This window comes from Phocoena phocoena, chromosome 19 (genome assembly GCF_963924675.1).
Source record: "Phocoena phocoena chromosome 19, mPhoPho1.1, whole genome shotgun sequence".
In the NCBI taxonomy this organism is placed as follows: domain Eukaryota; kingdom Metazoa; phylum Chordata; class Mammalia; order Artiodactyla; family Phocoenidae; genus Phocoena; species Phocoena phocoena.
Window position 1 is genome coordinate 29,387,759 of NC_089237.1, and position 22,794 is coordinate 29,410,552.

At 46.6% G+C, this 22,794-nt stretch overlaps 1 protein-coding gene and 1 non-coding gene across 2 annotated transcripts in view; one reads left to right on the forward strand and one right to left on the reverse strand.

Moving 5' to 3' along the window:
• The window catches only part of YPEL2 (yippee like 2), a 46,377-nt gene that overhangs the window by 16,802 nt on the left and 6,781 nt on the right, over positions 1–22,794 (reverse strand). Inside the window, exon 2 of the mRNA XM_065897229.1 lies at positions 20,266–20,579. Coding sequence (XP_065753301.1) covers positions 20,266–20,382 — 117 coding nt within the window. The 5' untranslated portion in view covers positions 20,383–20,579. The remainder of the gene's footprint in view (positions 1–20,265; positions 20,580–22,794) is intronic.
• On the forward strand, positions 11,894–11,966 carry TRNAG-CCC (transfer RNA glycine (anticodon CCC)). Its single transcript has one exon. It is a non-coding gene; the product is annotated as a tRNA-Gly (tRNA).

Here is a 22,794-nt window from a genome sequence, read left to right on the forward strand (position 1 = left end):
GCTCTTAGGTACATTCACCTCTCTGTTCTCAAGTTCCTCACCTGTCAAATGGGCTAATAACACCCACCTCACAGACAGTAAAGTGCCTGGCATACGCCAGGCCCTCGAGAAGCGGTAGCATCCTTCCTTCTACCAGCTACTTCAAATTTCCTGTACACAGCACGGTCTCACCCTCGTTGAGTCTACCACTGTTTTTGTTGTCGTTGTTTTGTTTTGTTTTATTTATTTATTTGGCTGCATTGGGTCTTAGTTGCAGCATGCGGGATCTAGTTCCCCGACCAGGGATCGAACCCGGGCCCCCTTCGAACCCGGGCCCCCTTCACTGGGGGAGTAAAAAACCACCGTGTTTTTAACCTGATTTTTCATTTCATACTAGGTATTCCCTAAACACTTTCAACACTCTCCTCTCCTGGAAATGCTAATCAAAACACAAGGCCTTGCTTAAACAGTCAGGCTTCAGGTTGTACATACAAACTGAAGTAGGCCAAGTACTGTGTTCTCCCCCACCCCTCATGGCAGATGTCCAGCACTAGACTTTCCACCTGTGGCGTATTAGCATATATCTACATTTAACCTGTATATTCATATACCCCCAGGGACGGGGCTGAGTTAGGAGTAGAGAGTTATATGAAATAGTTACGAAGGAAGAGACAATGTTATTTAAAAGGGCTTGAAGAAATCACAGCCAAAGAGCTCTTATGAAAGAGACTTGAGCATACAAATGTTAGAAAGATGTGAGCATAAAAGGCTTGCCAACGTGCAAAAGTTGGGCACTGGTGATTCTCAGTATTCCCTCTAGAAACAGAACACGACTGGGTCAGAACAACGAGCTGACCCCCTCCCACCCCTGCCAGGCAAGGCTAGGTCATCTGCCTCCGACCAGCATGACTTCCTTAGGCAGACCCCTGATCCTCTGAACTGGGAGTTGCATCATCTGTGAAATGAGGGGGTTGAGTGAGGTTTCTTACGAGGGCGAATATTCCATGAGGCCATATTCTCAAGAGAGTAGACGCCTTGCACATTAAATGAACATTTCTGAGTCAGAGTTAGACCTCTTTTCTTGTGTTTTTAAACTTCCTGTTTATCTGCATAAAAGGGCTTTTCTGCTCATCAGCTGGTCTGTCTTATCTAAGTCCTGGCTAAGACTCACCCTCAAGACATAGAGACTTAAATCCCTTTCACCTATTCTGGTACTCAACATTTTCCCCTGGCCAACAAAAAAGCCTGAGGCACATTGTGAAATATCAGGCACTAGAAAATCATCTCCCAGGCAAAAAGGTTTTGTCACACTAAAGCAGTCTATGATAGTTTTTAAACGGCGGGGGGCGGGGGGAAGGGGGTAGATCTAAATCAACAAATATTTAATGTCCCAGACCTTGCTCAGCCCCAGAGTGTGTAGTGAGCAGCTCTGCCCAGAAGATGCTTAAATTCCAGCAGAGGGCTCTCCTGGGAGACAAAGTAGGGTGAAGAAGATGGCGAGGACTTAGCATAGCCTCAGCACAGCCTGTCTATACGCCCATCTCTTTCCCAGGGGAGGATAATAACTCCATGAGAAGTCAGCAGTGGTTCCTAGATATTTGCTACATAATAAGAAAAACAGTGATATCTTTTATCTCCCATAGTTGGATACCAAGTCAGGGCATTGCCTCAGGTATTATCCCTGTTTTATAAGGCAGCTGATGGGCACAGAGTCACACCTGGAAGTTAAATCTCAAAAGGCCTTGTCTCTCTTCTGGGCAGCTACTTTGTCTGGAAGTGTGTGTGAGCACTGTCCGTTGTGTACACATCACTCCCCTCTCCACTGATCTTTCCTGTGGATGGGAGCGGACAGGGTGTGGGATCCTTAATAGCACTAGACAGCACATTTGAAAGCAGACCTTGTTAGTTTTAAAACAAGGATCAGCCAGTTGGACCACAGAGTGGGTGTTCCCATGCAAATCCCAGCACTTTCAAGTTGCTCCCTGAACTGAGCCCTGCCAGGACAGCAAGCCGTGTTTTTTTGCAACCAGCACTTTGATTAGGTCTAGAGAGGGACTCAATTAGCATCATGGAAACACAGAGCAGATTTCAGAAAGGAAAGGTCAGCTGCAAGCCCTAGCATTTGCTATCAGCCATCTGCCAAGCAGGAAGTGCTACTCAGATCTATTTTTAATCATCTTCCCTAGGCAAGGGTTCCTGGGAGAATTCAGAGGCCAGGCTTACTCCAAGAGAAACATTTAATTGTTACCTTTCTGTACACGTTTTTAAAATAGTCTCTGGATACTCTGGATATCATTTTAAATATATTCTGGACACCAACTTGTACACAGAGGCCCAGTTCTATAATGGAGTGAGTGTACTATCTCCAGGTTTCATTTCCCAAAGCAGTGAGACTGGCAAAGCTAACTGTGCAAACTTCCTGGTCACTTTCATTTTTATTTTAAGTGCATCTATCACTTCAGAAAGGTAAACTAACACCAGTTCATCTGGCAGTAACTCATTTGTGACTCAAGATATGGACTGGCTAAAGAAAGGAGAAAGGCTTCATCTCTCCTCCCAGGGACCCAGCCTGTGCTGTGCTGGTCCACCCAGGCGCAGGAACGTTTTGTCCACTGGCTTCTTCCCCCTCCCAACTCGCAGCAGCACTTGTGTCTCGGTTCCATCCAGCCCGAGGAATGAAACATCTCTGCGAGGTCTGCACAGGGAGTCTGGCACGGCCATTGCAGATTATACAGAAACAGAGCCTGGCTCAGGAACCCCTGCATTCTCCCAGCCCACACACTGAACACCGGGTTTCCTTGTCTCTTGACACTTACAAACGTTCAGCCTCCAATTTCTAGCCTAAGGTAAAACTTAGCATATGTACAAGTATGCCTCAGCTACGTCAAGTTCCATTTGCCAATAAAGGACAGGGGCCAGGCAGCTAGCCACCACCCAGGGCTTGCCCCGCTAAACACAAAACTGGGGCGCTACAGGACCCACCGCACCCCATGACAAAGGGACAAAGGGGTCTGCCCCAGGTTTTACCCACCTCTCCACCCTCCCTCTTCCCTCCTCTTAGAAGCTTATCTGTCAGTGAGCAGCCGATGGGAAAGCTAAGCTGAAAGGGCACCTTGGCTGTGGGATCTTTGCCTGAGGATGTGAAATAAGAGACTGGGTATTTGGGGCAACCTAACACCAGTAGGAGCCCAGCCAGAGGGCCAGGGAGGAAGGGACTGAATAGGTAGACATGCGCCTCACAGGAGATCTAACCTCTCTGGGCTTGGGGGGCTGGGAGTGTGGGGGAAGGGAGCAGGGCTGGAATCCCTCCCCTCAGTGGCATGCAACTCTGCTCTAGTGAGCTGTGGCATACAGGTCCCTGGGGGGAAGAAAAAAAAGGCCACTGCACAGGGTCACTCCCCCTGACCCAGTTGGACCACAAATCAATTGGGGCTTCTGAGCTCTGCTGAGTCTTGAGTTCCTCTTCTTTCTGGTTTTAGGAGCAAAGGGAGCTAATCAGTAAACAGCTTAAGAAAGAATAACTCTTCTTCTGCCCCTGCCAAAGATCACCTGTGCCCTTCCTCTGCCCCTTCCCCAGTTTGCCATGGCTGTACATGTCAGGAAACCCATTAACACAAACAAAAAGACACCCAAAGGAGAGCTGGGGTGTCATGTTTGGTCCAAGTGCTAAACCCCAGGTATAGGAAGTTACCTGGAGATTTCAGAGCCAGGCAGACTGCCTGGGAAGGACCAAGAGAGGGGGCTGGGCTAAGTTCCTTTGCTAATTCAGAGCAAGAAATAGGCCCTGTGGTAGAGCACTTAGGGGAGTGGCCTGGTGGGTCACACCTGAGTTCCAACTCTGGTTCTACTATTTCCTAGCGGAGTCCCCTTGATCAACTCAATTTGCCTAAGCCTCACTTTCTTCATCTGAAAATGGGAACAACAGGAGAAAAGGGAACCCTTCTACACTTTTGTGGGAAATGTAAATTGGTGCAGCCACTATGGAAAACAGTATGGAGGTTCCTTAAAAAACTAAAAATAGAGTTGCCGTAAGATCCAGCAATCCCACTCCTGGGCACATATATGGAGAAAATTCTAATTCAAAAAGATACATGCAAAAAAAAAAAAAAAAAAAAGATATATGCACCCCAATGTTCATAGCAGCACTATTTACAATAGCCAAGACATGGAAGCAACCTAAATGTCCACGACAAATGAATGGATAAAGAAGATGTGGTACATATATACAACGGAATACTACTCAACAATAAAGAAATAATGAAATAACGCCATTTGCAGCAACATGGATGAACCTGGAGGCATTAAGCTAAGTGAAGCAAGTCAGAGAAAGACAAATACCATATGATATCATTTACATGTGGAATCTAAAAACATGATACAAATGAACTTACTTACAAAACAGAAATAGACTCAGACAAAGAAAACAAACTTATGGTTACTTAAGGGGATGGGGGGGTGGGGAGTGAGATAAGTTAGGAATTTGGGATTAACAGATACATACTACTACATATAAAATAGGTAAACAACAAGGACCTATTGTATAGCACAGGGAACTATACTCAATATCCTGTAATGACATATAATGGAATGAGTGCCTCCTTAAATCTGGTGTCCTAGGTGACTTGTTTCTTTCCCCCATTAGGGGCTCTGATTCCCAGTCACATTCAGACCTACAGAATAGGAATTTCTGGAGGTGGGACCTTTGGATAAAAACCAGCCTTTTTATTCCAGCTTATTCTGATGTACTGTCAGATTCGGGAATCGCTCCCTAAGAATCCCCATTTTCCGATGCCAGTTTCAACTACGCTTAGGCTCTGAAAGACATGACTATTGCAGAAGCCACTTATTTTCCGCCTTCACTTTTCCCTGTCCTAAACTTCAAAACTACACCAAAGGCACCTGAATTCTTCAACTCAGTTCTCCCTTTAAAGTAACAGAAAAACTCAGACATGTGGGGTTGCAACGGCCAGCTTATGATGAATCAGTGAGTGAGTCTCAAGAAGCCAGGAGGGTCACATGAGAGGGAGTATCTCACCCAGAAAGGCAGGGAATCCAGGTCCTGGAGCACTCTGAAGGGCCCTCTTCTCAGTTGTGGGTGCCTGGTGTTTGCCAATGATTTATCTGGTTGCTGTTTAGCTGAAGGCATCACCAGGAAGGGACTGACCCTGGTTATTAATTACAGCCACTGGCTTAATTATCGGTGCTTATTAACTTTATACAGTATCAACATTCCTCTTCACACAAAGCTCATGGATATACATTCTGTAGAAGTTAGAGAGGAGTTGAGTGCAGTATGAACCACATGCTATTATTCCCTTGCTTAAAAACTTTCCGTGGCTCCCCAGAGCACGCAGCATACACAATTGAGTCTAAACACCTTAGCTGGGCCTTCTGGGCACTATGTGACCCATCCCTGCTGACCTCCTGCTTCCCTCTACATGCCCTCTCCATCTCTTACCTGTGGTCCCCTAGGCTGGATCTCCTCTAGAATGTTTCTATGCCTCTGCTCAGAATGGACTCCCCTTTCTTCTTCACTTAATAAACACTCATCTCGCTCTTTGCCCCCACAGCAGCCTGAATAATCACCTACTCAAAGCCTGTGTTTCACTACATCGTATAATAGTTCACCTATTTGTCTTCCCCACTAGATCATGAGCTACTTAAGGGCAAGAATTTTGTTGTGTCCATTCCTGTATCCCCAGTGCCTCATACAGTAGTACTCAGTATATGCTAAATGGTCAGAGAGCAGTCATTATCCAATGCCACCCTCCACAGTCAGTGGCGGGATTTCCCTGGTGGTCCAGTGGTTAAGAATCCACCTTCCAATGAAGGGGACGTGAGTTCGATCCCTGGTCAGGGAACTAAGATCCCACATGCTACAGGACAACTAAGCCCATGCGCCACAACTACTGAGCCCGTGAGCCGCAACTAAAGAGAAGTTCCCACGCGCCACAATGAAGAGCCCACGTGCCACAATGAAAGACCCTGCACGCCACAATGAAGATCCCACGTGCCGCAACTAAGACCCGACGCAGCCAAATAAATAACTTAGTGGCAGAGCCAGGCCCTAGAGCAGAGGTGGCCTGACCCTTTATCCAGGTCTTTTAAGGTGGTGCCAATGACTTGCCATCCACAGGGCCCCATATTGTTTTCCCACATAAGTGATGAGACTGTATGAAATTGTGTGCTCTGTCTGGCTTGGTGACCCTGTAACCTTTGGTGGGAACCAGCACGCTAGATGGCTGAGGTTGAAGTTTGGCCCATGCAGTAGAATTCGCTGGTGTCAATCAGACCTTGCCATTGAGCATAGTGCATCAAGCCCTATACTCTCCCGACCGAGTGAAGCCACTGTGTCGATTTGGGATGCCTCCTGAAATCACATAAACTCATTTCTCCAGCACCCATTTCACAGCCGTCATTCCAATCTTCTATTCAGGGGTCAGCAAACAATGCACTAGGGTCAAATGGGGCCTCTCACCTGTTTTGTAAGTAAAGTGTTACTAGAACAGAGTCAGGCTCATTTGTTTATGTATCCACTGTGGCTGCAGAGTTGAAACCCTATGGCCAGCAAAGCCTGAAATACTATTATCTGGCCTTTACAGGTAAAGTTTTGCTGACCCCTGATCGAGCTGAAGGGAATGAAGACTCCAAACAGTCCTTCCCTTCTACCAAGAGTCTGGCTGCTCCCACTCTGGAAGTTAGTGGACCAACTGGCTTTTGCATGATGTCATTTCTTTTTTTAGCACTGGTTACAGGCCTGGGATCCAGGAGGAGATTTTGCCTACCAGAGACACACAGGGGCCTGGAACACCTAAGCACAAGACCTGGCATTTAATGGTGATCAAGAAATGTGTATTAAGTAAACAAACAAACAAAGGCCTGGGAAGTCAGCTAGTCTGTGCCCTGAACAAAAGTCCATCCTCCCTCCTGTCCGTTTCAAGGTGACTAGTCACACAGGTGCCTGGAGCAGCCTGGTGACCTAGATTTGTCAGACCTTATCTTATCAGCTTTCCTTCCTCGTGTACTTACCCAGCACCTGGCCCCATAGTGCCCAGGGCAGACTGTCCTGTTGTTCTTCTAGAGAAGGAGACAGACTGGGAGGAACTCTCCTCCCCCACCGATACACTCTGCTGTTTTTCTTTCTCCTGCTAAGGGGAGGATCAAGATATACGGCGACTTGGAGCTTAAAGGAGCTAAAAGAAGTCTATTTTTTCTCACTTCCTCTCTCCTTAGGTTTCCTGGGTGAATGTGTCTAGGATGAACCTTAAAGGTTCCTCAGAGCCTTACCTGTCATTTGGAACATTCAGCACGTAAAGGGGAGGGACCAGATGTGGGTAAAGTAAGCAAAGCAGCCACCACCCAATGGTGAGAGGCCTGGTCCTAAGAACAGACATTCCTCCAAAGACATATCAGAGGACAGCAGGTCTGATTCGCTGGCCACCTCAAGCTGCAAGAGCCGAGCTGGCAGCTTTACAGCTTGGGCTGACACTGCAGGGGAAGCAGGGGTAATCAGGGGGAAAGCTGTACACATTTGGGCATCTCATGAAAATCAGGCAAATTGGGTAGAAAACAACATGGAACAATATGCCAGCCTCTCAGCTGCTCCAGACAACCCTGGGTACCAGGCTCAGGACGGATCTCCCCACTTGTACTGCCGCCAGATGCTTCTTCAGACTGGATTCTGGGTACAAGTTGGGTGAGGGCAAGTTATACATCTGTTTGCCACTGTATCTCTCGTATCTAACAGGTCAGAGGAGCTCACTGAAAGCAGGACTGGCTGGGCTTAGTGCAGTAGGCTTCACACCAGGATCTTTTGTTTTGGCAAGGGAATGCTCTTCCAGGCCCCTCATTTATCTGTTAGAGTTGAAGTTACAGTGAATGCTCTTGGTGGGACCAGTCCTGAAAGGGAAGAGAAGGAATTTCCTGCCACCCCTCCCCCCCCCCAAAGAGAGATAATTTTCCTTTTGACAACCATAAATTGTCCCTTCAAAGATCCAAAGGCATTAGGGGATGGGGGAGGGGAGAGCCCAGGCCACCTGCTCTGCCTCTTGACATCACCGTGCTCTGGAGGGGAGGGAGTTTATGGACTGATTAGATGTTGTTGTTTTTAGCAGCAGCTGGTGGAGCTGTCTCCTCCTCTCTTCCTCTCCTCCCTCCTCCTCCCCTGAGTCACTGTCCAGCCACCAGCAACAGGCAGGGAGGGGAGGGAAGCAGAGAGCTAAGGTCCTCCTTGGCTAAGCAGCCCTGACCCCAGAGACAATACTCTGGGTCACCAGGTCAAACCCTCCCCTCAGGAGTTGGCTGAGTGCTTTGGAAACAAAGGCATCAGAGATTCTTTTTTGGGTTTGTTTTCAAAGATAAGAAAAATGGCAGGGACTTCCCTGGTGGTGCAGTGGTTAAGTATCCACCTGCCAATGCAGTGGACACGGGTTCAAGACCTGGTCCGGGAAGATCCCACATGCCGCAGAGCAACTAAACCCGTGTGCCACAACTACTGAGCCTGCACTCTAGAGCCTGCGAGCCACAACTAATGAGCCCAAGAACTACAACTTTCAAAGCCCGCGTACCTAGAGCCCGTGCTCCACGACAAGAGAAGCCACCGCAAAGAGAAGCCTGTGCACCTCAACAAATAGTAGAGCCCCCGCTCACCTCAACTAGAGAAAAGCCTGCATGCAGCAATGAAGACCCAACGCAGCCTAAATAAATAATGAAAACAATCTTTCTGTAACAAAAAAAAAAAGGAAAGAAAGAAAAATGGCTTCATTCAAAAGAACCTCGCCCCAGCCCCCCACCGTGGAGCATCACAGGGTGAACCAAACTGAGAAGCAATTCTCAGCTACTGCTGCAACACTCAGGCCCGGAATTCTCTTCCAGCTGCCCAGGCTGCTGTTGTCATGGCAGTTTGAGGTTTCTGTAACTGGTTGATGTGTGGTTCACAGGCAAAATAACCACCTGGCAGACAGGAAGGGAAGGGGGGTAGGGGGCAGATTTTTCCATTTAAATTCTAGAGAGGCCTCCCAGCTACTTGCAGGTAAGGCCCCCCAAAAGCAGAATGGAAGCTGCTGCTGCTGCTGCTATTCAATTACCTCCAGAAACGTGTTGGTCCCTTTGGAATTACTATAAAGAACCAGAGACTTATACGGGTCTCAGAAGACTACTGACAACACCGTATAGCTAAAGGGCAATACCTGAGACTCAAAAAATGGAAGGAGCGAATATGCCAGAACTGTTATGGGTGCCAGGACCTGATTATGTTTGAGTGCCACTTTCTGTTTTTTGCTTAACGATATTCATAGACAGAACATTTACTGAGCATTTGCTATATGTCAGGCACCGTGAGAAGTACTTTATATTGATTGCCTCACTTAATTGCCACAAAAATCTTATAGGTATCTAACATTAATATGATTCCCCTTTTCCCAATGAGGGCACCAAGACACAGAGAGGTTACTTAACTTGCATAACTAATAGGCAAAGAAGCCAAGGTTTGAACCCAGGTAGCCTGACTCAGACGTTACACTGTTAACCACTAAGTTATGTTGCCTTGTATCATCTTCTGCTACTATATTAGAATCAGAGGATGGGGGAGGTGGAAGGAACCTTTAATGATAGTCTAATCTAATGCCTCATTTGGATTGGGTGGATGAAGAAAAGGGAGAGCCTGAGAGAACAATCTTGCCCAAGACCTCACAGCTTGATACTTTCATTATCCCAGCTGCCAGCCCTCTCCTCCAGGGCTGCCTCTAGCATTTTCAAGCACCCCTTATGTGTAAGGCAGTAGGTGGCGTGTGTGGCAGGGAGGAGGTGGCAAAGTACAAAGTTAAGAGGCACTCGGTTTCCTAATCTGTAAAATGAGGAGTTGAACGAGAAAAACCCAGGGCCAAAGGCATTCGGAAAGTGTGTGACTCCAGTTCATTTAGAATCTTATTAGGAAACAAGACAATTACACATAAAAGTGCATGTAACCACAAAAACATAGAGCATATTATTACAAGAGTCATCACTAATTGCCAAATGAAAAACCAGACAGTGAGTACTACAGACGTCCAGTGGAGGGAGAGAATCCTATAGTCCAGGAAGACATCCTAGAAAAAAATACTTAAGCTGGTCTTCAAGAATGGGTAGAAATTGAATAGAGAAAAAGAAGCATTCTCCAGGCAAGAGAAATGATAGGAGGGGAGAAGGGGTAGGATTTACCACCAATAGTACTGAGACACAGAAAATAGTCAATGCCAAAAGGAGCTACCTAGGTCAAGCTATGACAAAGAGGGTACAGACCTATCTAGACCTGTATCCCATATGTTTGCTACCCCATGGCTTTAGGCAAGTCACTTAATCCCCACCTTGAAGGGATGTTGTAAAGTAAGGAGTCCCTAACACACAGTAGATCTTCAATAAATAGTAGTTAATAGCAGCAATGTAGATTTTTCATCCTGTGTTTTTCATCCTGGCACCAGTACAGCCTCATCTGTACCACGCTTCTGCCCTCCATAGTGAGGCTTACATTCCCATGTACCCCAAAGATCACAGGCTCTCTGAGTGCAGGAATCCTGTTGGCTTCTCTCTATCCCTAGCACCCAGCCTAGGCCTGGCATGTTGTTTGAAACACAAAAAATATTATTGAACTCTATACAGCATCGCCACCAACAACCAAAAGCTGTAGCTACACATAACAAGATGAATAAATCTTTAAAATGTAATATTGAGCAAAGGAAGGAAGACATGAAAGATTTATACAGAATAATTTTATTTATGTACATTTCAGAAACAGGCAAATCTAAATGTTCAAGTACTGAATATACACCTTGGTGGTTAAAATATGAAGAGAAAGGAGGAAATTCCTACACAAATCAGGATAATGGTAACATTCAAGGGGAAGTTTGAGAATAACTGTCGGCTTTTAGAGTTCTGTCAATGATCTACATTCAGTTACTTGAACTGGGTAGTGTGGTTAGATGAGCAATTCTATAAGCCATACATTTGTGTTCTATGCATCTTTTTCTGTATATTTCATAATAAAAGTTTAATGTATATCCTTAAAATACAATATATATATATATATTATTGAACTGAACAAGTAGCGTATAATGGTAGATTCCAGTCAGACCCCAAAATACAAACAGCCAAAGAAGCAATGGTGCAGCTTTACCATTCCAGAGACCTAGGGAGTGCTGGTCCTCAAACAAAAACACAGGGGCAGGGGTTCTGCATCTACTTCTTGCTTCCCAGGGAGAACACCCTGCTGAAAAGAGTCCAGATTTTCACGAGAAACACAGGCTTGCAATCACCAGCGTCCTTGCTGAATGCTGAGGCACGAACGTACAAACCAATCTTAGGACTGGAATCTTACAGGCATTTGCAAACCACAGAATTAATTTTCAGGGTATGCCTCATAGCTCAAGTCAACATTTCCTTTTGGTATTTAAAGCAACCACATAGAAAGGACCACATTGGAGCAGATTTGTGCTCCAGCTGCCTGCAGTCCACAGCAAAAAACACAGATGATTCACTCAACTTGGTCCCTAGCAGTTCCTTTGGTAATAAATTGGTGAACTATTCTACTTATGCCCACCCAGATCATCAATTTTCACAGACTGTAGGACAGGTCTGCCTCCCAACCAAAGAGTGTGACTTCCTGAACTCAATTCCTCTTGTTCATGGCTATAAATGATAGAGAGAATTTTTCTAAGCCCTAGAATGCTTATAGTTCTTTCCCAAGTGGTGATCAACAAATATGTACTGAATGACCACCATGAGCCTGGACCACCTGCAGACCACTGAGGTGCATATACACTCGTTTCCCCAATTCTAGTCTCTTCTTCAGCAGTTCACCTAGGATACCACGACACCTGCCATCTGAAAGCAAAGCTCTGGTCATGTCATTACTTGCTCAAAAGTCTTCAGTGATGGGACTTCCCTGATGGTGCAGTGGTTAAGACTCTGCACTCCCAATGCAGGGGGCCCAGGTTCGATCCCTGGTCAGGGAACTAGATCCCAGATGCATGCCGCAACTAAGAGTTTGCATGCCACAACTAAGGAGCTGGTGAGCCGCAACTAAGGAGCCCGCCTGCTGCAACTAAGACCCAGCCCAACCTAATTAAAAAAAAAGAAGTCTTCAGTGGCGCCCAACTGCCAGCAAAATAAAGTCCAAACTTCTATTCTCCCAACAACCTGGCATCAGCCTACTCTTTCAATCCGTTTTCACACAGTTCTCAATGTTGCCCAAAAGAATGGCTCCTCCCCACACACTCCTGGCCTCTACTTCTTTGTTCGTGATGCTCCTTTTCCCAGTCCCTCCCCATCCATTTCCACACGTCTAGGTTCTTGCCTCAAGGTACATCTCAGTGTCACTTCTACCAAGTCTTCCCAGAATTCTGTTTCTAGACAGATGGATCTTAAGGGGTTTTTTTTGATCAACAATCCTTTGAGAACCTAATGAAAGCTATGGAACCCTCCCTAGAAAAATATACATACACACAGAATTAAACATACAATTTCAGAAATCCCTTGAAGCCAGCCCATGGACCCCAGATTAAGAGCCCCTTATTCTGTCTCTATCTTAGAGAACTAACAGTTATTTGCTCAGATATTCACTGAAAATTTACCAGTCTTTAGGAGCTGTGCTGGGTGCTAGAGACACAAAGATGACGTCACAATTATCTCCACAAGTAGTTCACAGACTAATGGGAGACATTCATCATTATACTGTGATAAATGGTTTAAGATAAACATAAGGTGGGGAATTTCCTGACCATCCAGTGGTTAGGACTCGGTGCTTTCATTGCCAGGGCCCGGGTTCAATCCCTGGTTGGGGACCTAAGATCCCACAAGCCGCGCAGTGTGGCCAAAAAAAAAAAAAAAAAGAGAGAGACCACATAAAAAAACCATAAGGTGAAGGACAGTCAGCCCACTGTGTCCACAGGGGACTGGTCCCAGAACCCACCTCAGATACCGAAATTCAAGGATGCTCAAGTCCCTTATATAAAATGACATGGTATTTGCATACAAACTACTATACTTTAAATCATCTCTAGGTTATTTATAACACCTAATACAATGTAAATGCTACGTAAATAGTTGCCAGTGTGCATGTAGCAAATTCAAGTTTTGCTTTTTGGAACTTTCTGGAATTTTCTTCCTGAATTATCTTTGATCCACTGTTGGTTGAATCCTCAGATGTAGAACTGTGGATACAGAGGGTTGACCATACAAACTTCAAGAAGGGACAACTTATGGGGGAGGGGCCAAGACGGTGGGGTAGGAAGACCCTGAGCTCACCTCCTCCCATGGGCACACCTAAATTACAACTATTTATAGAGCAGCTATAATGACCTGGGGAATGACCTGAAGACTAGCAGAAAGGATCTTCTACAACTAAACGTATAAAGAAGGAACCACAACCAGATGGGACTTGGATAGTGCCCAGAAAACACCTTTACGGGCCCTTTACCAGAGGCCCTTAGCTGTGAGAACTCACACCATTCACTCTATGGAGACATGCTATGTGGATGGGCATCGTTTTGCCTCTATCTAAAGATTCAAGTTGGAACCTACAATAAAGAGTTTGTACACGGAGGCTTTGGAAGAACCAGGCCGAACACTGACTCTGATTAACGTGACTGCAGACATTCCTGAGCTGGATGTTGTGTCTATAGAGGCTGACTGGCCCCCTGCTCTGGAGGACTAGCTTTCAAATTGGGAAACAAAGAGTAGGGTTTTGTGGCATGATGTGGACATCCATTCAGTATACACTATAAAATGGTTGTTGGGAGCTTCCCTGGTGGCGCAGTGGTTGGGAGTCTGCCTGCCGATGCAGGGGACACGGGTTCGTGCCCCGGTCCGGGAGGATCCCACATGCTGCGGAGCGGCTGAGCCCGTGAGCCATGGCCGCTGAGCCTGCGCGTCCGGAGCCTGTGCTCCGCAACGGGAGAGGCCACAACACTGAGAGGCCCATGTACTGAAAAAAAAAAAAAAAAAAAAGGTTGTTGTTGAACCACCGTAACGGTGTCTTGGAAACGATTTGGATCATTTAAATTTGTTGTAACATCTCAGGAGCTATACATGTGTATATTTTGTGTTAAATTGTTCTAAGGGAAGAAAAAGGGATGACTTATGAACCTTTTATCTCCCCAGACTAGAGTGAAAGTTCTTAAGGGTAAAATCCTCGAGGGCAGTATCATATCTAGTGCAGTGCACCCCACCCCATTACATATTTTGTATTCGTGCAATAATGGAACAGAGCCAATGAGACGAAAGAGCAAGTTATAGGCACAGTCCCCACTGCCATCACCCACATGTACCAGAGGCCTCTGAGATCCAGTTAAGGTGGTCCCAACTTTGAACACTTATGCTGTACAAATTGTACCAGCCTAATTTATGGTTTATCTCACCCGGACTCGATTCAGTCTCTGTGCCCATGAGGAGAAGCTATCATAAGATGTTCTATCATACAAACTCTAAATAGGTTCTTTTCACCAAGAAACACTGTAATCTAACCACATTCCTTTGGAGATTTGCTGTAGACGTGGCTCACCTGTCACCCTTCCTGGGTGGTCGACAGATAGCTTATCTGTACCCCTCCAGAACTAACACTTCATTAGTAGGAGATTAGGGCTTTCGAAGATCAAATAGCTGAGGGAAAGAAGTAAGTAGTTTTAGGTTGGATATGTGATTTTCTTTACAAAAGCTAAATTGATTGAATGTGTTTTTAAACTGGGCTTATTGGTGTATGTTGGAACTCTTCCATAATTTATTAATTCTGCCTTTACTGCACCTCAGAAATGCTCTTTAGGAAACTGACAAACACACAACAGTGTCTTGCAAACACTGCAAAAGAAGCAAAGGTGCCCGCTATATGGTATGGGTCCTGCAACGGTGATTGTTCTCAACCTTTTGTTTCTTAAAACCTAACAATCACTCTGGCCCTAGGTTTCCACTATTTTGGAAACAAAAAAATGGACACTTACAACGAGACAGATATTTATAGGTTTACATGCAATCTGGCGTTTTTCCCCCTCCTGCTAGAATCGAAAAACTAATTTTACTGAATTATGGTTTTTGTAAAAATAATTGTCATCCACTGGATACCAAAACCTCTCAATTAATAAAACTACAATATGACATATATTTTGCAAGATAGATAAGCTCACAGAATTATCTTCAAAAGCCGTACCTTATTGTATACGTTCTTTAGGAATTATGCCTTTTAATGGGACACAGAGGTCACTAACACAACTAATACAATCTGAAGCTCACTATAACATTTTCCAGGGCACCTAGAGGAAAAGAAATGAATAGATTTCTAGAAGTTCTGTTCCTGTATTTATCTTTTACATGAAGTTTTTTCAGGACACAAATAACTGCATTAATATTTTGGAAAGTTAGTTTTATTACACATTAAAGACAAGCTGGTGGGTAGTGGGGATTAAGAGAAACAAATACCTGAAACGTAGAGTTGACAGGATGGGACGGTACTCCCTCTTTGCCCACAACCTCTAAGTCACTGTGCTGGGGTACAAGACTTTCTGAGAGTCACTGGTGTAGAACGCTAGTGCTCAGAAGCAGAGGTGGGAGGCCGAGGGCAGAGTGGGCCTCTCAGCAGCCACCAGATCAATACAAGTCTTCAGGATTCACAGCAGCTTCCTCCCTGACACTTTTCTCAAAGCTACGCTGCAGCTTATGTCTAGGCAGGAAGGAAAAACCAAAATGTCACCACTGTGAGCCCAATGCAAACCCACAGGGAACAAAAAGAACCTGCCTCCTAATTAGACTGCAGCCTCAGAAGGAGGCCCAGCTCCTCACACAGACAGCAGCTGAGGGGTGTGAGGGAGAGAAGCCCGGCCCTGAGGCTGTGTAACCCCAGGCTGTCACTGAGTTGCCCACTCCACAGCCTCCAACACCTTCCCTCTAAGGACCCAGGGCACTTAGAGCAACCTGTGTCTTGGGATGAAGCCACCGTCCCCAAAGTGGGTTCATGATAGATTAATCCAATTCACCATTCTTAAATGGCCTACTTGCAACACCACTGAAGGGCTAGCAGGAGGGAGGCAAGGGAAGGACTGACTACAGATAATTTTTATGGAAAGTCTTGCAAATATCCAGGTTTCCATAATAGATAGTATCCACTGAAATGAGCATTAGATTGTTTTCACGGGGGGCAACTAACTGTTCCAATTGAAACTATTATTATTTTATAACCAAAGTATATTTTTATACTGTGACTTGCACCATTAAGTGAGAAACAACAGCGTGAGCAATTCCTCGTGCCAACTCAAAATACCTCTGCGTGCAAACACTTCAGCATTTAGACCACAGCACCCCCGAAGAAAGAAATTGTAGGAGGCCTCAGCACATTCCCTAGATAGTTCTGTCATCGATTCAAAAAGCACCCCCAACGCCCCGCACCCCCCAGCGTCCTACAGAGCAAATGCTCTTACCTTTCTGCCAACACACACAACTTGGCTGTCCTTCTCTTCCATTGCCTTATTCTCTCAAATCCAACTCCTGTGCTCCAGGTTCTAAAGTGAAACTATCTTGGCTAAAGTAAAGTTGCTTAGGCAGTAACAATCCCCTCCACCCCACCTCCTTGCTTTTATTTATTTATTTTTTTTGGACATCAAGGCCAAGAGAAGCAAAGGGACTACTTTACATTTGCATAGAGCTTTGTGATTTGCAAGCCACCCACACATCGATGATCTCATGCAGCCTCCTAACAACCCAATGAGGTAAGCCTACTCCCCCCACTCTCAAATAAGGTAGGGCTACCTCCTAGGACTGCTCCGGCCGTGGCACACAGTAAGCGCACGAGTGCTAACTACTAGCCGTTAGACACAGCAAATATTATTTAACTCATTTTATTAGTGAGAGGCTGAGACTCAGAGGTTGGGCAGCTGATTCCAGGCCTCTAGGAATCTGAAGCAAGCTGGGAAGGCAGAAGGGCCTAGTGCAGGAGTCTTTCCACCACATCAGGAGAGACCCTAACTGCTTAAAACTTGACAACTGCACATTTCCACAGCGGCTTAGCCATGCTGATAAGACGGGAGCCCGAAGTCCTGATTCTGTTCCCAGTTCTCTGCTGGCCACGTGCTCTGAGCTTTAGTTCTCTGGACCTTTGTGTTGGCTCCTCCATAATGAAGGCAGACTCACTTTTTGTAAAAAAAAGAAACAACAAACAATGGAATGTCAAGCTTCCAGATGAAAGGCTCTGTTACAAGTACAAAGTATCATTTAATTACACTGCTGCTCCAGTTAGCTGCTTCCCAGCTCCTAACTCCCACTGGGTGGATTCTGAAACCGCATAGGAGATTATGTCAAGAGGGGAGAACAGGAGAAACATTCTCTCCCTGAACTTTCTTAAATGGAAGAGAGGAACAAAATGAAAGGCCCATTTTCCAAGGAGGGGGCTGGGGCAGTGATCTTTCCATTAAGTGGACCTGCATAAGAATCTATAGATTATTTAACGCCGGGGGTGGCTGTGGAATGAAATAAAGGAATCTTTGTGCAATGCCAGCCACAGTTCCCTCACTCTCTCCCCACCGTCAGGCATTTAACACAACTCTTTAATCATCAGGCTCTAATGCACCCCATCTGTGCACGGGTTGTAGCCAATGAAACTGCAGCCTGTGCTCACTTTGGCCTGGACTTGTGAAGGAGCCTTTCTGCCCCAAAAGGGGCAGAAAGGAGGACATGAGGCCAACAGTCTTCTTTGCTCATCACTTGTCTTCTCCCAAGGCTCAAGAGCCATCCAACTGTTTATCTGACCAATTATTGAGCTCTTGCTATGGGTCAGATTCTGACCCAGAGATACAAAGCTAATAGGACATGGCCCCAGGAGGAAAAGGATGTGTAAGAGCTCCTGTGAGAGAGGAAGGAGGTAAAGAAAAACGGATGCTTTTGGCTGAAGCACAGAGGCCCGAAACACCCCTATCTTCATATTCAGGGAAAATGTTGCTTAGTTCCAAGTGGTTGGAACATAAATCAAGGAAGCAGCAGGGACCCTAACTCAAAAGCTAGGCTCTGCCAGATCATCCAAGGCCCTGTGTACCAAGCCAAAGAGGTAAGACATCAACTCTGAAGGCCATTGTCATCCCCACATACTCCCTTCTGACCATTTCACAAGGCCCAGCTCAAATAGCACCTCTTCCAGAAATTTTTCTTGAACACGCTCAAAGTAATTGCTCTCTCTTCTTTGAGAACTCAAGACCTGAGTTCTTAGACAACTTGTATGAGTCTCAGCTTCTCCATCCATATAATATATGACTAACATCACCTACCTTAAAGGCTTCTTATGAGGGTTAAGTGAGATAATATTTATAAAGTGTTAAGTAGCAGTTTTTAGCACACAGAAGGTGCTTAAATACAGTTTACGGTTACCTCCACTTCTTACGATACACAGTACTTCTTTTTTTCTTTTAATAAATTTAGTTATTTATTTTTAGCTGCATTGGGTCTTCGTTGCTGCGCACGGGCTTTCTCTCTAGTTGCGGCGAGCGGGGGCTACTCTTCATTGCAGTGCACGGGCTTCTCATTGTGGTGGCTTCTCTTGTTGTGGAGCACGGGCTCTAGATGCGTGGGCTTCAGTAGTTGTGGCATGTGGGCTCAGTAGTTGTGGCTCGCGGGCTCTAGAGTGCAGGCTCAGTAGTTGTGGCTCAAGGGCTTAGCTGCTCCGTGGCATGTGGGATCTTCCCAGACCAGGGCTCGAACCCGTGTCCCCTATATTGGCAGGCAGATTCTTAACCACTGCACCACCAGGGAAGTCCCCACGGTACTTCTGGATATTAAAAAGATGTCTTGGCTTCTACTCCTCTGGAGATTTCCAGAAGTAGGACAACTCATATTTTCCCTCCAAGCTTCCAAAGTGAAGAGGACTGACTCCCCCTCTCCTCTCACTGACATAGCCTCCCCACATCCAAACTTCCAGGCTCCAGGGGTTCCCCAAAGGTCCAAGAGGAATCTGAGACAAGATGAGTTAGCTGACAGAGAAGGAAGCTATAGGCTGGCTGGAACACAAATAGCATAGAGGAGAGTAATTAGCAGAAACCTAGAGAAGGGAAAGTGGGCCAGAGACCAGGACTCTGAGGGCTGCAGGGTTCAAGCCTTTTGGTAACCCTAGACCCTAGAAGAGGCCTAGAAGGAGGAGTTCTTCCATCTGCAGTCCTGATTTGAGAATCCCCACTAACAGACGTGGTTGTTCAAGCAGCTTCTCCACTTCCTGTCAGATCAGCCAGCTGGACAGGGCTGTTCTGTAACTGCTGATCCTTCCTCCGGCTCTGCCCGGGGCTACCGAGCCAGAGGCAGGGAAAGTGATGCCACCTTTTCTAGCAGTTCTTGTAAACAGATCAAGAACACTAAATTTTTTTTTTTTTAAACTTTGTCTGAGTCCACATAAATTTTTTTTTTTTTTTTTTTTACTTTAACGGCATGAAGTCCAGGTTCTGAAGAAGGATGCTTTTTAAAGCGAAAAGTCCCCCATGAGCTCTTTCTCCTTTTCCTGCAGCCTACTAAAGCTGTTTTTCCTCCCTTGGCAAGGAGCTTGGGGCCAGGAGGGAGCAGCTCCCCTCTGAACGCTGCCTGAAGGAGCCAGTGTCTGGACTGCTCAACGGGACATTAGGTTTATTTATTTGTTAATAATCCCCCCACCCCAACTTCAGGAAGCAGGTGCCAAGGCTCCTCAGGGAAAATGGGGTTCCACTCTTTCTTCTGATTGTGACCAAACGTCATGCCATTTCACCTCACGTAGAAGCCCGAAAGGTCCCGACAAGCCAGTGGGTCGGCTCTTCACCAAGCCACTTTTGGTCCTCCAAAGGCCACCCATTTTAGTAACTAAATCATCTGGTAACCTTCCCTAGGGGCTTAAAAAGCAATATTCCCCTCTCTCATTTCAGCCATTAACCTCTCCTACAAGGGACCACCTTTCTCAGAATTCCTTTCTAGGAAGGCAGCACCCTACATCGCATGCATCTGCCAACACAGCCCAGGCAAGCAGAGCACAAGGCTCCGATCCCTTTAGCCCCCTCTCCCCTCCGGCTTGCGAGCCCCCGGCCCCCACAGACTCAACAGGGATGACATTTACTTTCCAAAGTTACAGATTAAACGAGTACACTCTCCCCCTAACTCCGAGTTATTTCTCAGCTGAGTGAGACAGCCATTTGGGTCAGCCCTCCCTGGACAAAAGAAGGAATACAAATGTTCCGGGCCCTTTGGCAGAGCTCATAAACGTCTGCAAACCTAGGAGCCAGAAGTGCCCTCCCCCAAGGTAGGCAAGGAAGGCCTGCAGGGAACATGTACCTTGGAAATAAGTTCATCATGATTGGCCAAGTGGGCTCTGCAGTGAATGCAGCTGTAGGTCCGGTGGCAAGAGGGCAGATATGCCTGGAAAGTCTTGGATCTTGTCATCTTCACCATTGGCGCTGCTGAGTGTGGGGTGAACTCTGGGGCGGCCCACGAGGCACTCCCACAGGATGGGTCGCACGGGAAACACCGGAAGACACAGGTAAAGGCCGTGGTTTGGCAGGGGGTGGGTGTGGGGCAGGCTCCACACACTGGTGATGTCTTCAGAGGAAGGACCCTCAAGCAGAGGTCTAGGGCTGGTTCTCAGCAGCCTGCAGTGCCAAGATAAGGAATATCATTAGCTGATGGGGCTGGGCTTCCTGCAAAGCCAGTACAGTAGAGTCCAACTGCCAACTGAGAGAGGGCAACATTTAAAGGATAAAATGACCCCCCTCCTCTGTTCTTACACTGTGCCAAGATGCCCCATGAATAAGAAAGAAACCAATGGAGATCCCAACATTGCTGCACTTCTAGAGTCGGAGGTTCAGTATCAACTCAGGGCTCTCAGGAGTTACCCTACCAACATCTAGCAAACCGGCATGATCAACATTCCTAGGGAGCCCTAGAAAAGGCCAGGCTTAAAGATATGCTACCTCCAACCCCAGGGAGAGGACTCCTAAGGGCTCCTAAGGATCTCCTGATCCAACCAAGATAAATGGCTTTAAAAGTTTAGTCTCTAGAGATTTGCTACGTCAACAGTCACAAGTGGATTTCTCACCCGTTTCCAGATGCCAGGAGTCCTCCAGCACTTGCGACCACCATCCGAAGAGGCAACAAACCCCACAACCGCCTTTTGCTTATGAACCAAGCACGGGATACAAAGGATCAAGTTCCCAACCAACAGGATCCCTCGCGGCTAGCCAGTACTTCTAGGAGAAGTGATTCTGTTTGTAATACCTTGCCCAGAAGTAGATGCTCAGCACATTTTTTTTTTTTTTTTTTTTTTTTTTTTTTTTTTTTTTTTTTTTTTTTTTTTTTGCGGTATGCGGGCCTCTCACTGTTGTGGCCTCTCCCGTTGGGGAGCACAGGCTCCGGACGCGCAGGCTCAGCGGCCACGGCTCATGGGCCCAGCCGCTCCGCGGCATGTGGGATCTTCCCGGACCGGGGCACGAACCCGTGTCCCCTGCATCGGCAGGCGGACTCTCAACCACTGCGCCACCAGGGAAGCCCAGCACATTTTTTTAAAGCAAGTAAATTAATGAAACTAATGGCATAATCGGGATCCTGCATCTAAAATTCACAACGACAGTGAATCTGACCAGAATTTCTCTTCAACTCTCAAATTTTCCATTACTCATCCCACAGTACCAAGCATTTTTCCTTCCACAGCCTCAGCTTTTTTATTCTAATGGGAAAGAAGGACACTGAGATAGAGGGGTGGCTCCTAGGGCCACCTAGGGTATGTCCGAGTAAAGGTCTTAGGACAAAACCCCGAGGTCTGAGATCCACTCTGTTTCTCTGTGGCTCACATACCTGAGGTTCCTGGACCTACCTATTCCCTGGGCTTCACTAACGGGGGTGGTGTTCTCACTTGCCTACCTCCCAGGAGAGCCAGAGTGTTAATTAACACCTGCGTCATGCTTTGAAGATAAAATTATTTAGAGAGACAGGGGAGGAAGACAAACAAAATCAGATCTTCCTTGCTGGATTATGCCTGGGATCCATCTGGATGTTTGGAGAAAGCCCACAGATCATAGTCCTTTTTTTCCTCTGAACCTCACTGGATCCGAATCTTCAGCAGGGAAGCTGCCCTCTTCCCCGACATCCTTCCCACCGTACTGTCACTGAAGGCCGCCTCCGCAGAACTTCCTGAGTGGCCAACACCACTGGCCAGCACTAGGCTGCAGGACAGCAGGGGTCACTATCCTTTACCCTGCATGTCCCTTGAGGAGCGGAGCCAAGCAAGCTCCACATCCAGGGTGACCAATTACACAAGATGTCCAACTGCTGAAGGGATTCAGACCTACAGGGGCCCAGGCATAATGTCTCCCCTGCTCGGTCTCCCACCACTAATTTTAAAGATGAGTAATCAGATTAAACTGAACATCACAGAAATACTTCAAGAATATGGGGGTGAGAATTAACCTCTCCAGCTTTGCCTCGGAGGTAGGCCTGGCCATAACAAGAGATAACACGACCCCTTGGATCAGAACCCCTGCGTCTCACCCAGGCATAGTGGAAGTGGAAGTGGAAGTGGAAGGTGAGTGGTCAAAACGAAAGCCCATGGTAGACTAATGTTGTTGGGTGTTGAAGTGGAAGAGGTGGTAGAAAGAGCTAAATACCCCACTTGGGGTTTCCTGAAATATCCTTGAACCTTCCAATACTCCTGTTCCACTCTCAGGAAGGACAGTATTTCCAGGAAAGGAAGGGGTGATAGGTCAGGGGGTAAGGAACAGGAAAGACAGAGGCAGGGGAAACAAGGAGGCTTGCCCCAGGCCAGCCACTTCTGAAGTCCACAGCCTCAGCTGCCCGGTGGGGAGCTGGAGG